At 36.9% G+C, this 14554-nt stretch overlaps 1 protein-coding gene across 1 annotated transcript in view; it reads left to right on the top strand.

Moving 5' to 3' along the window:
* BEND6 (BEN domain containing 6) overlaps positions 1-9847 on the top strand; it is a 73460-nt gene extending 63613 nt beyond the window's left edge. Inside the window, exons 4-7 of the mRNA XM_010387937.2 lie at positions 691-905; positions 2806-2998; positions 4336-4472; positions 8581-9847. Coding sequence (XP_010386239.1) covers positions 691-905; positions 2806-2998; positions 4336-4463 — 536 coding nt within the window. The 3' untranslated portion in view covers positions 4464-4472; positions 8581-9847. The remainder of the gene's footprint in view (positions 1-690; positions 906-2805; positions 2999-4335; positions 4473-8580) is intronic.
* Positions 9848-14554: the final 4707 nt, after the last annotated feature.

The following is a 14554-nucleotide window of genomic DNA, read 5'->3' as shown; positions in this document are numbered from 1 at the left end:
CCAACAACATGTTATTTGTCCTTAGGAAACAAACTAGATATAACAACAGAGAAGACCATTTTACATGGAAGCATGAAAACTTTGAATGTGTAAGTTTCCATTTTAAAAAAAGGAACAAAGAAAATATTCCATTGATTACCAAAATTCATCTTTAATATATCACAAGTTTGAATTGTAACAGTACATTTTTAATAATTTGATGAAATTTGACTCCCTTGTAAACCATACATGGTCATAGAAAATTTATTTTCATCTGTGAGAAATGGCTAGTTTTATCTTGGCACATAAACAGGCCTAATGTAAGCTTCTAGAAGGTTATTGATAATAGAATCAGTAATAGCTCCAAACAAGAGATTCAACTCAACATCTTCAAATAAAACCCCAACAACTAGAAAAAAAAGAATCAACTTTTAAAACATTATTTTTAGTTACAAAGTAATGCACATTCATTTAACTGCAAAAACCAAATGTTTTTTCATTGCTTTATTATTATTAAGCAATTACTAAATTATTTAATAATAAAAGTAAATATGTTCCAAACACCTTTCCTGCCATGTTTATTTTCCAAAGACAGCAAATGTTAACAGTGTGTTCTGCATATTTCTATGCACATACACTCAACAAGAAAAATGTACATATGCACCTTTTACCAATGGTATTTGTAAAGTGTACTTTTTCTTGCCATTTTAGTGTTACCACAAGCAGTCACCCAGTTTGAAGAATTGGTTGGTATGGCTGAGGCTCTGCTTAAGGGTGGAGGAACCATGTCTACATCTGCATCTACCCTCTGGAGAGCAACAAACAACTCCTCGCCAGATTCATTTGCCTCAACATGCAGTAATTCTAACTCCAGTTCACCAGATTCCTTAAAGCCTGAAGAAGAGCATCAGACTGATGAGAAACAGGTCAGGTGCAATAACCGCTTTATTGTTCTTTGGAATACTGGTTAAATAAAAAATTTAAATAAGGGTAGACAATGATCATTGTTTTATCAGATAACTATTGGATAAACTAGTTTTATGCAATAGGAATATTACAATTCTTAAGTACAATTCTTAAGTACTACAAAGAAGAGGCATAAGGTGACTGGGTGTGGTGGCTCACCTCTGTAATCTCAGCACTTTGGGAGGCCGAGGCGGGCAGATCACGAGGTCAGGAGATCGAGACCATCCTGGCTAACATGGTGAAATCCTATCTCTACTAAAAATACAAAAAACAACAAAAAAAAAAACTAGCCGGGCATGGTGGCAGGCACCTGTAGTCCCAGCTACTCGGGAGGCTGAGGCAGGAGAATGGCGTGAACCCAGGAGGTGGAGCTTGCAGTGAGCCGAGATCGCACCACTGCACTCCAGCCTGGGTGACAGAGCAAGACTCCATCTCAAAAAAAAAAAAAAAAAAAAAAAAAAGAAGAAGAAGAAGCATAGGGTGCTTGACCTAGCCTGGGGAAAGGGAAAGGAGGGCTTGGCTTAGGAGGGGCAAGAAGATCTTCTCTGAGGAAGTCAAGATCAATCTGAGAACCAAAGGCATAAAACTTTATAAAAAGACAAAGGTTGTCTTTTTATAATAAAAACTAATATTTGTGAAACAAATACCCAGTTTAGAACATTAAAGGCAAATTGGGGACAAAGATAAAGTTATTGAACTTTAAAATTCTTATACCAGTGACAGAAGGATACCTATGCATTCAGGATTATACAATTTTATATCATTGAGAGGTAAATTTCAGCCTCAGCATGCTGGCTGAACACAATTCTTTTTCTATTTTTCTACTTAATAAAGACACAGATGCTAAAAAGACAAAGTTTTGTTAGAATCAGGTAGTCTCAGTAAGTATACCATCAACAATGATACATATTAACTAACAATCTAACGTTCAAAATATTTGAATCTTAGTGTATCAGTTACCTATTGCTATATAACACATTATCACAAATTTAGTGATTTCAAATGACCCAAGTTTACTATCTTAGAGTTCTATAGATCAGAAGTCTGGTACAGGTCTCACTAGACTAAAGTCAAGGTGTTAGCAGGTGCATTTCTTTCTGGAAGCTCTAGGGTAGAATCTGTTTCCTGCTCACCCAGGCTCTGGTAGAATTCATTTTCTTGTGGTTGTAAAACTGAATTCCCCGTTTTCTTGCTGGTTGTAAATTGAAGGCCATTCTCACTTCTAGAGGCAATCATATTCCTTGGCTCACAGCCCACTTCTGCCATCTTCAAAGCCAGCAACAGCTGGTGAAGTCCCTCTTACACTTCAGTTCTTTCCTCCCTCTTCTGTCTCTTTTTCCTGATCTACCCTTTTGCTTCCTTCTTCTGCTTTTAAGAACTCATGTGATTAGATTGAGCCCACCTAGATAATCCAGGATAATCTCCCATCTCAAGGTACTTAGCTTTAATCACATCTACAGAATTGTTTTTGCCCTGTGAAGCAACAGGTTACAGGTTTCAGGGATTAGGATGTGACCTTTCAGAGGGCCATTATTCTTCCTACTACATTTACGATGAAGCACTGAGTATGGGACTAAGCCTGAAAGGAACAAATCCAGTTTACATGACAAGAATTTGTATACACCTTGGAACAAATACCCCATAAATAGTGAAGAGTATCACACAGATAACACTTAACTCTAATTCCTGACATGTAAAATATATATTAAATTAAAATGTAAAATATATATTAAAATATATATAATACATTACCTTAAAAAATGTTGACATTGTTTTCTTTTATGCTTTAACTCAATTAGTAATATATTTCTCCATATGGAACTTTCTTTTTCCAACTTCAACTCTTTCTTATCTTTTTAGTTCCAGATTGAAAAATGGCAGATTGCCCGTTGTAACAAGAGCAAGCCTCAGAAGTTTATTAATGATTTAATGCAAGTACTTTACACAAATGAATACATGGCCACTCACAGCCTGACAGGGGCAAAATCCTCTACTTCAAGGGACAAAGCCGTAAAACCAGCTATGAATCAGAATGAAGTTCAAGAAATCATAGGTGATAGTATGATTGCGTTACATTGTCATATGAATTTTAAATCATGTTACCACTCAAGGTCAAGGTAGTCTTTCATGATCCTTTTATTTTTTAAAGTTTTTTTTTCTAGGAAAGAAAAATCTCAGGTTAGTCTAAAGCTCTCATTAAATATGGGAAATTTTGGTTGGGCGCGGTGGCTCAAGCCTGTAATCCCAGCACTTTGGGAGGCCGAGACGGGCGGATCACGAGGTCAGGAGATCGAGACCATCCTGGCTAACACGGTGAAACCCCGTCTCTACTAAAAAATACAAAAAATTAGCCGGGCGAGGTGGCGGGCGCCTGTAGTCCCAGTTACTCGGGAGGCTGAGGCAGGAGAATGGCGTAAACCCAGGAGGCGGAGCTTGCAGCGAGCTGAGATCCGGCCACTGCACTCCAGCCTGGGCGACAGAGCGAGACTCCGTCTCAAAAAAAAAAAAAAAAAAAAAAAGGGAAATTTTATAGAAAAACTTTACATTAAAAATGGTTATTAAAATAAAACTAAATTTTATATCACCAAAAAGTTTGAATTCATACAATTTATAGCTTTGGAAATGTAAATTTTCACAATCTTTTAAAGTAAAATTTCAATAACAATTTCTACCTTGCTTTTGTTATATTTCTTATCTTTCATTCTAGAAAGATAAAGGCTAATTCGACCATCCTATTTGTGGTTTTTAAATTAATGAATCTCCTTAAATAAAATCTAGATTATCCAATTAATTTTTTGGCAACATCCAACAAATTTAAGAATTCTCTGAATCCCAGCTCCATATATGTCATTTCTTAATGTACAACAATGTCTGTCTTCCTGAAACAAAAAAACTACTACTTGTAACAACTGCAGTGAAATCCTTTCCCTTGGCTCACACATACTGTTAGACTGACTTTAAAAGTTAGAGAACATGGCTAGGCGTGGTTGCTCATGCCTGTAATCACAGTGGTTTGGGAGGCTGAGGCATACAGACACAGGAAAAGATCAGTCAGAGTTTAGTTGTTTCAACTAATGTTGGGAATGGATAAAAATACATTCCTAACGTTTTACAGCAAGAGGACTTAGAGTTTAAAGCAAGCAGGAGGATTAAAGTTAATTGCTACCATAAGATCTCAGTTGATAATATAGATCTGCTGATATCTCTTGCTTTACTTAGAAAAACCTGCCTATATATTCATCTATTTAAATATCTCATGGGTTTTTGGTCTACTTTTGTAAAATGGAAACAAAATGATAATGTAGAATACTTGATGTTTTACCTCAGTTCATATCCTAAGATGCAAAGGACTCATAAAGTTTCTTGTGTGTTGTTATTGGTTTTTTACAGGAGTAACAAAACAATTATTTCCCAATACGGATGATGTGTCAATTAGGAGAATGATAGGGCAAAAGCTAAACAACTGTACCAAGAAGCCAAATGTAAGCAAAAATCTTAACTCTCAGGATATTAAATAGATCCTTTTGGTAAGTCTTTTAAATCTTCAGTCCTTTCAGTGTGGCAAGAAAATGTTGTAATACTTTTATCTGTGGAATAGCATTTTCCAATTACTCTGCTAGAAAATACTAGTGACCTGTGAAAGGCTAATAGGTATTCTTGGTGGCAAAAGGGGAGAACTTGGAGCGGGGTTTAAATTTGGAAAATGCTGGGTTCAGTTTTTCTTTCTCAGAACCTCTCAGATATTTTGACACCCTTTTACCATGCCCATGTGCACCAGAAATCTCTAAGACAGGGATATAGTGTGTAGTGTTTTCCAAATGTGTTTTACTGAGGAAATTTTTTCACAGAAATCCTGTTAACGTGGTGGTGATAGAATGGAGCCAAAGGAAGGACACATGACAATTTAAGAAGTATTTCTCTCTAAAACAGAGGAGATTTAGACCCTTGGGAAATCTCTTAGGTACATTGATGAGACTGAACTTGCGGCTATAAAAGTGGTCTGACATTTGCACAAACTATTGACTGAAGTGTGGAGGGTTCTTCTCCACCATCCTACATGTTGCTTCTCATGGTCTTTAAATTTTAAAATTAGTTGTTATTGTTTAATAAGGATTTTTACCAAGATGCATGTCCTATACTAAGAAAAAGAATAATTTTTTAGTGAGAGTGCTAAAGTAAATATGCCTTCTAGTGAGGCCTTGACCCAGGCAAAACTGTGAAGTGGAATTTTTCTACCCACTGTCCTGGCCAGCTCACTTGTACTTACCCTTCCTCTCTCTCTACTATTTTGATGGAAAATATATGAAACCATGTGTATGACTGCATTAACATTTTCATTGATTAATAGAGGCATGTGGGTAACACATGATGGTAAGGCCCACCACATTCCTTTTCTCCTTCCATTTTCCTTCCACTTCTATCTTTGACTTGTACTTTGCCTGTCCTCTGCCTAATTCCAGCCACTTTTGAGACCATTTTACCTGTCTTCATTTCTTCTGACCATGTTTTAAATGACATGTGGAGCTGAATGTAATGCAGTAATCCCCTGCCCCCGACGCCCTACACATTACTGACTATCACTCCCATCCTCCCCCTGAGAGGCTGAGGTGGGAGGATAGCGAAGTCGAGGCTACAGTGAGCTGTGATGGTGCCACTGCACTCCAGCCTGGGGGACAGAGTGAGACCTTGTTTGCAAAAAAAAAAGAAAAGTTATAAAAGATAAGGTTACCTGTATCTTTTTTCTCCAAGTGATTATAAATTTCAGTAGATTGTGACCTCACAACTTTTCAATTAGATAATTGCTTAAATATGCCCTTAGTACTTCCCATTTTGACATGAGGTTAGCCACCTAGTTACCTTGATGTATAATGACCAAATTCTCTCTCTCTCTTTTTTTTTTTGAGACAGGGTTCTCACTTTGCTGCCCAGGCTGGATTTGAACTCACGGGCTCAAGCAGTCTTCCCCAAGTGGCAGAAAGCACTCCACCCAGCAACTAATTTCCTTGTCTTTTCCTTTTTCTTTTTCTTTTTTGAAAACAGAGTCTTGCTCTGTAGCCCAGGCTGTAGTGCAGTGGCACGATCTCTGCTCACTGCAACCTCTGCCTCCTGGGTTCAAACAATCCTCCCGCCTCAGCCTCCTGAGTAGCTGGGACTACAGGCCCGCACCATCACACACGGCTAATTTGTGTATTTTTAGTAGAGACGGGGTTTCACCACATTGCCCAGGCTGGTCTCGAACTCCTGACCTCAAGTGATCTGCCCACCTCATCCTCCCAAAGTGTTGGGATTACAGGTGTGAGCCACTGTGATCAGCAAGTTCCTTTTTTAAATGCTATGTTACCAGACCTCCAAGCCAAGTGGCTATCTTTTGGGGCACACTGTTATATTTCAGAGGTCTGTAAAGCATTTTAATATCCTAAACTCTTGTTTTTTTTTAATATTTCTGACTTCCAAGGATAGGCACAAAACTCATCCCTAACTGTATCAGTCAGCAGAATGCTAAAGAAGTGAAAGTTAAGAGATTTTTATATTAGTTTTGCTTGTACTTAACAATAGAAGTGTTATTAAATCTGCTAGCTATGGCATTAATTAAAATTGAAACAAGGAACAGACATTTTGCTATGAACCTTGTGCCTTTTGGACCTGAGCCTGGCTTAATAGTGTCAAGTTGTTTAGACTAGAAATACATGTATTTTGAATCAGTAATGGAGATAAGCTAGAATGGAATTTTTTAAATTTGCAAATATCTTTCATTTTAAGTATGGCTGAATTCAAATTATTGCAAAAAGGACCGAGGAAAATATGCTGGAAAAGACAGGGTCATGTAAGACCTAATTTGGACATGCTTGATGAATTCATCAGATATAGCACCGTCTAGTGGAATACTGTTGCATTTTTCTGTTCTGAGTCATTTAATTCACAGGAGCCTATGGCCCTGCCCCGCCACCAAAAATACCCTTTGGAAAAATTACTTTTCTAGCATGGTCCCTGTAGTAGACCATGCCCTCCGCTCAGTCCTGAGCTCAGGTTGTCACTGGTGGCTTAGATTTAACAGGGTAACAATTTCCCAGTTATGGCTCAGGTCTGTGAGGGTAAGGCCTAAACTCCTCCCTTCTTTTTTTTTCATCTATTCTCTTATTCCTGTGGCTGCCCTAAAGTTGCCTGTAGCTCTCACATGCCAAGAGCTTGATTTTTTTCCAGGTGTCTCCATTTTTCACTTCTTTCTTGCAGGCATTGAAGAAAAATGTATTTATAAGATTTATAGAATATTAGGCTAGCACCTCTATAACATCCAACTAAGTGACCAAACAGCCTTCTCCTGAAATTTCCAAAGCAGCCTCAGGGTATACAATCTCTGGCGTAATGTTACATAACATATATTATAACTTCTAGGTGATCTACTACAGTGATGCTCAAATGGTGGGGGACGGCGGGGAGGGAGGTGTGATTTAGCCACCTTCCTCCAACACAGGTTATTTAAAAATGTCTGGAGATATTTTTGATTGTCAAAACTGGTGGTACTTCTGGCATCCAGTGGTCAGGGGCCAGGGATGCTGCTAAACATCATTATTGAATTTGGTTTGCTAGTATTTTATTGAAGATTTTTGTAACTGGTTCATCAGTGATGCTGGCCTGTATTTTGGTTTTTTGTTGTGCCCTATCTCTGTTTTTGGTGTCATGGTAATACTACTTTGTAGAATGAGTTTGGAAGTATTCCCTCCTCTTTCTTATTTTTTTTTTTTTTTTTTTTTTTTTTTGAAGAATTAGAGTAGAATTGGTATTACTGTTTCTTCAAATGTTTGGTAGATTCAGGAGTGAAGCCATCAGGTACTGGGCTTTTCTTTGATGGAAGACTTTTTATTATAATTTTGATCTTGTTACTCCCTATTGATTTATTGAGGTTTTCTATTTCTTCATAGTTCAGTCTTTTTAGGTTGTATATGTCCAGGAATTTAGCCATTTCTTCTAGGTTTTCCAATTTGTTGGCAAAGAGTTTTTCGTAATTGCCTCAGTTCTAGCCAACAATCGGAGTGCTGCCTGACCTGAATGGGGGATGTCCCAAAGAGGATATCCTGGTTATGTGAAAAGGCTGGCTAGGGGTCCATGCTCAGGGGACCTGTGGAACACACCTCTTACAGTGTAGTGCTGCTAAACAGGCACTCTGATTTGGTGCATCAAGATGATGAGGAAGTTCACTGTCCACCTTGATCTCACTTTTTGCAGTGTAGAAACTGTGAGTCAGAAAGAAATTTTCCTTGTGCTTAATGCTGGGGATATTAGGGGAGAGCATTATGGATAAGGAAGCCTGAATCTCTTACCACCTGCTTGGAGCTTTTTATTTTTATTTTTATTTTTTTACTTCTCTGTGGCCTGGGAAACTGTTTCATCCTCTTACTTGAGTTCTGGGATATTGCTGGTGATAATCTTGGCACTGTATGTTTGTTTCGGTTTTCTGTGATAGGGAGTGAAGCCAGCTTGCTTCTACACTGCTATTTTGGAACCAGAGTCCCTCAACAATTTGTATTTTTAATACAGATTTGTAGTAGATACAAAAATGAATAACTCATACGACTGTTAAAATACTATGAGAATGTTAACATAAATTTGTATTTCTTTGAAATTTGTTTTTTATAGGTATTACAGGTATCTGAAACAAAGCACCTTCAGTTCTAAATCTAGCACTGGATTTTGTTGGAGAATCTGCAGCCTTCCTGGCAGTGAGCAAGGACAGACATGTGCAGTGACAGGCTGTAAGACATATGTAACACTGCTGAGCTCTCCTAAGGGACCAACAAGCTTGCTGAAGAAGCTGCATGTAGATTCTACCCTCAGTACCAGTGATGCATCAAACCAGAGAATTTCTGCCAGTCAAATAAGCATGCAATATGGTTTCTTTGGAAATAAGCATTTCCCAATCCCCAAATACCCCTCTGTACAGTTAATTTAACAGGATAGTCAGAGCTCTTATCATATAGCAGTCAAAACTTCAGCCCATAAGATTAGTCATTGTCCTAACCAATCATTGTACATTGATTATTACCAATGACTTCCCATTATAGTTTTTGGATCTTTAGCATAAGCACATGTTTGAAAAAGTAGACAGTGAAATAATTAGTGTTGGCAAATATGGGAACAACAAAGTCACCCCAAAATCTGATAATCATGTCTAACCAAGTAATAATGTTTTAGCAATAAAATTACAGGATTATTCTGTTATCTAAAAATGTATAAAATAGGAATATGAAAAAAATGACAACAGCAAGATGTTTTATTTTAATATTAAACAATTCCACCACACTTCTGAAGAATAAAGTTTTTGTGATTGTTAAAACAATGTATCAATTTTCAGGGAAATCTTTTTGTTTATCTACCAGACATGTTCTAACTTTGTATTGCCCAAAGTATATTAAATACAGATGTGTAATATAAAGCATCAATATCACCTGAAACATCCTATATAAGATATAACCTGATAGATAGTTTGGTCGATTACATTGCTATACTGCTTAGTTTTAACTGGTTTATTTTTATTGTAGCAGAAGAGAAATGACCTGAAAAAAAAGTATGGGTTTGATAATCACACACATGAAAGTACCATTTTGTAACTCAACAAAAGATAAAACATATTTCATCAAAAGGCTTCTCGCTTGGTGTCAGGTTGTCACATGTGACCACTCTGCAATGCGAAGCCATACTTCTTCAGTGCACAAAGTCATGTTTAAACTTGGAAAAGAGGATGCTACAATAGTTTCAAAGTTCAGTGTTGTGGACCCAGGAAACTTTCTATAAGTCTTGCTTGATAACAATGTGATTGTACAAAATAAATGTTCTTAAGGAAACAACTTATGTAACATTTGCTACCTTTACTTAAACATAAATAAATCCCATTAAAAAGATAAAAGTTATTTTCTTGTTTCTTTATTAATGTATAAAAATTAGGAAAAAATTTTTTTCTAGGCTGATAGCTTTTTCACTCATCCATTAAGGCATTACCATTACAATTTGACTATGTAGCTCTGACTAATTTTTCTTGTAAAGAGCCATGCTATGTAGGATATGTAGACAACATCCAGGAAAGTAAATACACTTAATATTTTTATTGAAAAAAGATAATCTTACTAAGATATATGCTATTTGCTTTATTAAAAATGCTACTTGAGAATGTAAGTTTTGCCTACTAAAGGCAAATAAAATTACCTTTGCAAAACATAACTGTATTATTCAACTGGAACTTGTATGGTCTTATGTATTTTGAAATATGTTGACATCTTTATAGATAATAGAATAAATGTATTTTTGATTCATCTTTGTAAATTGGTTCTAAATGAGTTACAAAATAAGAAAACTAATAAAACTGAAGAGAGTGCCCAGCAAGCAATTAATATACATGTAGGTGTCTATATATACGTATATTATGTATTCACATGTATAAGACTTAAGAATATGATTAAAGCAGAATCTTTAATAAGTAGGGAAAGGAAGGTTTATTCAATGATACTGAGACAACTAATAAATAGAAAACATTGTTATATTCCTACTTCAAGTCATATTACATAGAAACTTTCAGATGAATGAAAAGCAAAAAAATGGACTCAGATGAAAAAAATGTTAAATACAAGAATATTTTTATGTTCTCTGAATAAGAAATACATTTTCAGTCCAAAGATAGTTCAGCCAAAATGCCAAAGAAAAAACTTACTAACACATGAGTTCCTACATGTGTGTTTTGTGATTTTCCTATACAGAGGTGATCATTTCACTAAAAACTTTACCTTGTGGTAGATATATGACATGATCAGCATTCTCGCTAGTTCTGTGACATCATCCTTCTTGTGAATGTTTTCATGCGTTTATCCATTTTTCCAGCTTTATTGAATTGTTTCTTATAAAATCTTTGTATTGATGCTGCGCTATAGTCTTTCTTGAACACTTATTGTTTAGTGACATAGTTTTTCCTGGACCAGCAATTTACGGGCAGTTTCATGGATGGTAGGAGACTCCAGGGTTTTCTTTTGGGCTTTAAACCTTGCAAAGGCCCTTTCTTTGCTGTCACAGAGACCAGTGATCCTGACAGGTATGGCTTTTCTGGGAAATTTTTTTGTGCACCCTTGCTTCCTCTAGTTCTGTGATCCAAGCTGAATTTGGAAGGGTTTCTGTCACCAGCCCTGCATTTCCCAGGCCCTTCAGGACCTGTAAACAAAAGAGCAAAGTCCTTGCCTGAGCATGCAACATCACAAAACCTGTCTTTACTTAAAAAAAAAAAAAGAAAGAAAAATTAGCTGGGCATGGTGGCCTGTGCCTGTAGTCCCGGCTACTTGGGAAGCTGAGGTGGGAGGATCATTTGAGCCCAGGACGTCAAGGCTGCAGTGAGTTATTGTGGATGTCATGGGCTCTTGACCTCATAAAGATTTGCTAAAAATAACTGAAACCACCTTTGTGAAAATAATAACTGAGGAAATTATGACAGTGAAAGAGATCAGACCTAACCCACCCCATCTTCCTTCTAACCTCTAAACTGTCTGTTCATTCCTGGGCATAGGCCTAACTAACCTTGGGAAAGAATTTATAGTTTAAACTCTGAAACAAAATTGATAATAGCCCTTTCCCGAAAAACGCCTTCTTGCTTGGCCACCAGTCTGCTTTTGTGGGACTAACAAATTAGCTACAAGATTAGAAATTACGGTTTAGGGGCCATGCAGCCTCTGGCTGCAAGAGTCTGAACCTCCCCAAATTCCTCCTGGGAATAACATCACTGTTGCAAAACCTAAGATCAGTGCTTGAGAGATTTTGCAGACCCTGCATTACAACAATGATGCAGCAGATGACACCACCCAGACCAACAATCTGGCTCAACCAGTTCTGCAATCCCACTCAGGAACAAAAGTCAGCAAGAACTCACTTTGACCTCCTATGATTTCATCTTCAACCTGACCAATCAGCACTCCCCACTTTCTGAGCCTATACCCGCCAAATTATCCTTAAAAACTCTGATCCCGAATGTTCGGGGAGACTGATTTGAATAATAATAAAACTCTGGTCTCCTACATAGCAGGATCTCTGTGAACTACTCTTTAGCCTTTGCAATTCCCCTGTCTTGATAAATTGGCTTTGTCTAGGCAGCAGGCAAGGTGAGTCCATTGGGCAGTTACATCACTAACATGAGGTAGATTGAGCAACAGTAGAAAAAGCGTACAAATTTATTTAACACGTATACACAGGAGTCTTCAGAATTGCTACCGGCAAATCCATAGGGGTCTGCAGCAACCTCAATTTTTGCCTCCTCAGGAGAAAGAATTCAATGGAAGGGCATAAAGTAGAAGGAGACACCGAGGCAAGTTTCAGAGCGGGAGTGCAAGTTTATTCAAAAGCTTTATTTAGAACAAGAAGGAAAGGAAGGAAAGGAAAGAAGGAAAGTACAACTTGGAAGAGGGCCAAGCCAGCGACTTGAGAAACCAAGTTCACCTCTTTGCGTCTTTAATATTGCAACAATGTATCTGAACCTATCTTTTGGCACTTCTCTTTCACTAGTATTAAGTAGTATTATGTGTATATCAATTCCTCTGATACAGTTTGACTGTGTTCATGTCTGCGTGAGTGTATATTTATACTTGTTTATTTATATACCATTGATTTCCTGAAAGCAGAAATATTGGCAGCAGTTTGCAAAGAAACTACTATACTGGTTAATAATAGATGTTGTGACTGAGTTAAATTCGAGTTTCTGAGGTAAAAGTTATAAGTTACATAGTTTATTTTTATTTTTATTTTTTGAGACAGAGTCTCACTCTGTCAGGCAGGCTGGAGTGCAGTGGCGTGATCTCAGCTCACTGCAACCTCTGCCTTTCGGGTTCAATCAATTCTCCTGCCTCAGCCTCCCCAGTAGCTAGGATTACAGATGCCCGCCACCACGCCTGGCTAACTTGTGTATTTTTAGTAGAGACAGGGTTTCACCGTGTTGGACAGGCTGGTCTTAAACTCCTGATCTCAAACAATCCACCCCCCGCGGTCTCCCAAAGTGCTGGGATTACAGGCATGAGCCACTGCACCCGGGCAAATTACATGTTTTATTAAAGAAACGAAGATGCAAGAAGTTGCTCAGCAAAATAAAGGTTTTATTGCATTAAATTCTGGAGGAAATTTTAATAAGGAATATCATGTAAAATTTTACAATGGTCAATCATATTTGTTTTACAGCAAATGTAGAAGATGTTGACTATTGTTCTAGACTAAAAATAGCATAGACTTGGGTTTTACTTCTGTTTCTGACACATCCAAACACCGTACCTTTGGTGTTTAAAAAAAAATACCATTTTATTTATCTCAGTTTAGTTAATTATAAAATAGGGATGATACCACTTACTCACAAAGTTTAGATTTGAATGAGGCAATGTATATCAGGTATCTGTCACATGGTGGGTTTAAGCATATCTTAATTCACATAAATCTCTTTTCACAATGATTTTCAATAAAAACTCAAGGGCATACCACTAAGTTTACCTGCAATGAAAGTAATTTTACAAGGGATAAGCAAATATCTGCAAGGTTCATACCTTCTGGGAGTTTGGTATAAACCAAAAGAACACCTAAGTAGCTGGCAGGGTAGATGGAAGACATGTGTCTTGAAATATTTTTCTTGAACTTTGGCCAGGAATGAGCAAGGACAGCTTGGAGGTTAGAAGCCAGATGGAGTTGGTTACGTCAGATCCCCTCCACTGTGAAAATTTTCTCACTGTTATAACTTTTGCAAAGGTGGTTTCATTTTCAGGAAGTATACTTTTGTTGATGCTCACTGAGATCTACCATTCATAAAGTACCTTGACATTCTCTTTGCATTTTTGCCCAATTTAACTTCTAACAGCAACTTTTAAAAGTCTTTGGATTCTGTAGAGATTTTCGGTCACTTACATCACTAAAACTACCAGACCAGGTATTTTGTTTTTACTGCTGTTGCTCTGTTTTTATTTCTCTGTGTTGTTTTTTTCTTATTTCTTAGAGGAGCACAAAGGTAAGAAAGTCCACTTTCATAATCACACAGAAGAGTTAGATCCAGTGCTTCTACTGCAGGATTGCTGGTAAAGATGACTGCTCAGTTAAATTTGAATCAGATGAGAAATGAATATTTCTCACTATATCTCATGTAATATTTGGCATAACCTTACACTAAATTGTTATTCATATGAAATGCAAATTTAACTGGGTGTCCTGTATTTTTTTTACTAAATCTGGAAACCCTATGTTACAATAAAGACTAACATCACTCTAATTCTTGTTCTTTTATTCAGAAAATGTCCCTCCATTCTCTCTGAGGGTCCTTTAATTTTCTCTTTCCCCAACATAGTAGAATTTGATGGAAATGTGCTTTGTTGCATATCCTTTTTTATTCATTGCACTGGGTACATAATGGACCCTTTCAAACTGGATTCTTATGTCCTTTAATTCTGGGGACATACAGAGATATAGATATAGATAGATATTTCTAGTATTCCAATTAATTTGTCAACTTAATGATTATATTGATTCTGTTGATTTCTTACCTTTATAATTTGTTAATCTCCTCGATTCTTTCCTTTTTCTGCTTTCTGGAAGATTTTATTATATATTTTAAACC

This window comes from Rhinopithecus roxellana, chromosome 4 (assembly GCF_007565055.1).
Source record: "Rhinopithecus roxellana isolate Shanxi Qingling chromosome 4, ASM756505v1, whole genome shotgun sequence".
Taxonomy (NCBI): domain Eukaryota; kingdom Metazoa; phylum Chordata; class Mammalia; order Primates; family Cercopithecidae; genus Rhinopithecus; species Rhinopithecus roxellana.
The sequence above is the reverse complement of the archived record's forward strand: the minus strand, read 5'-3'. Positions and strand labels throughout refer to the sequence as shown.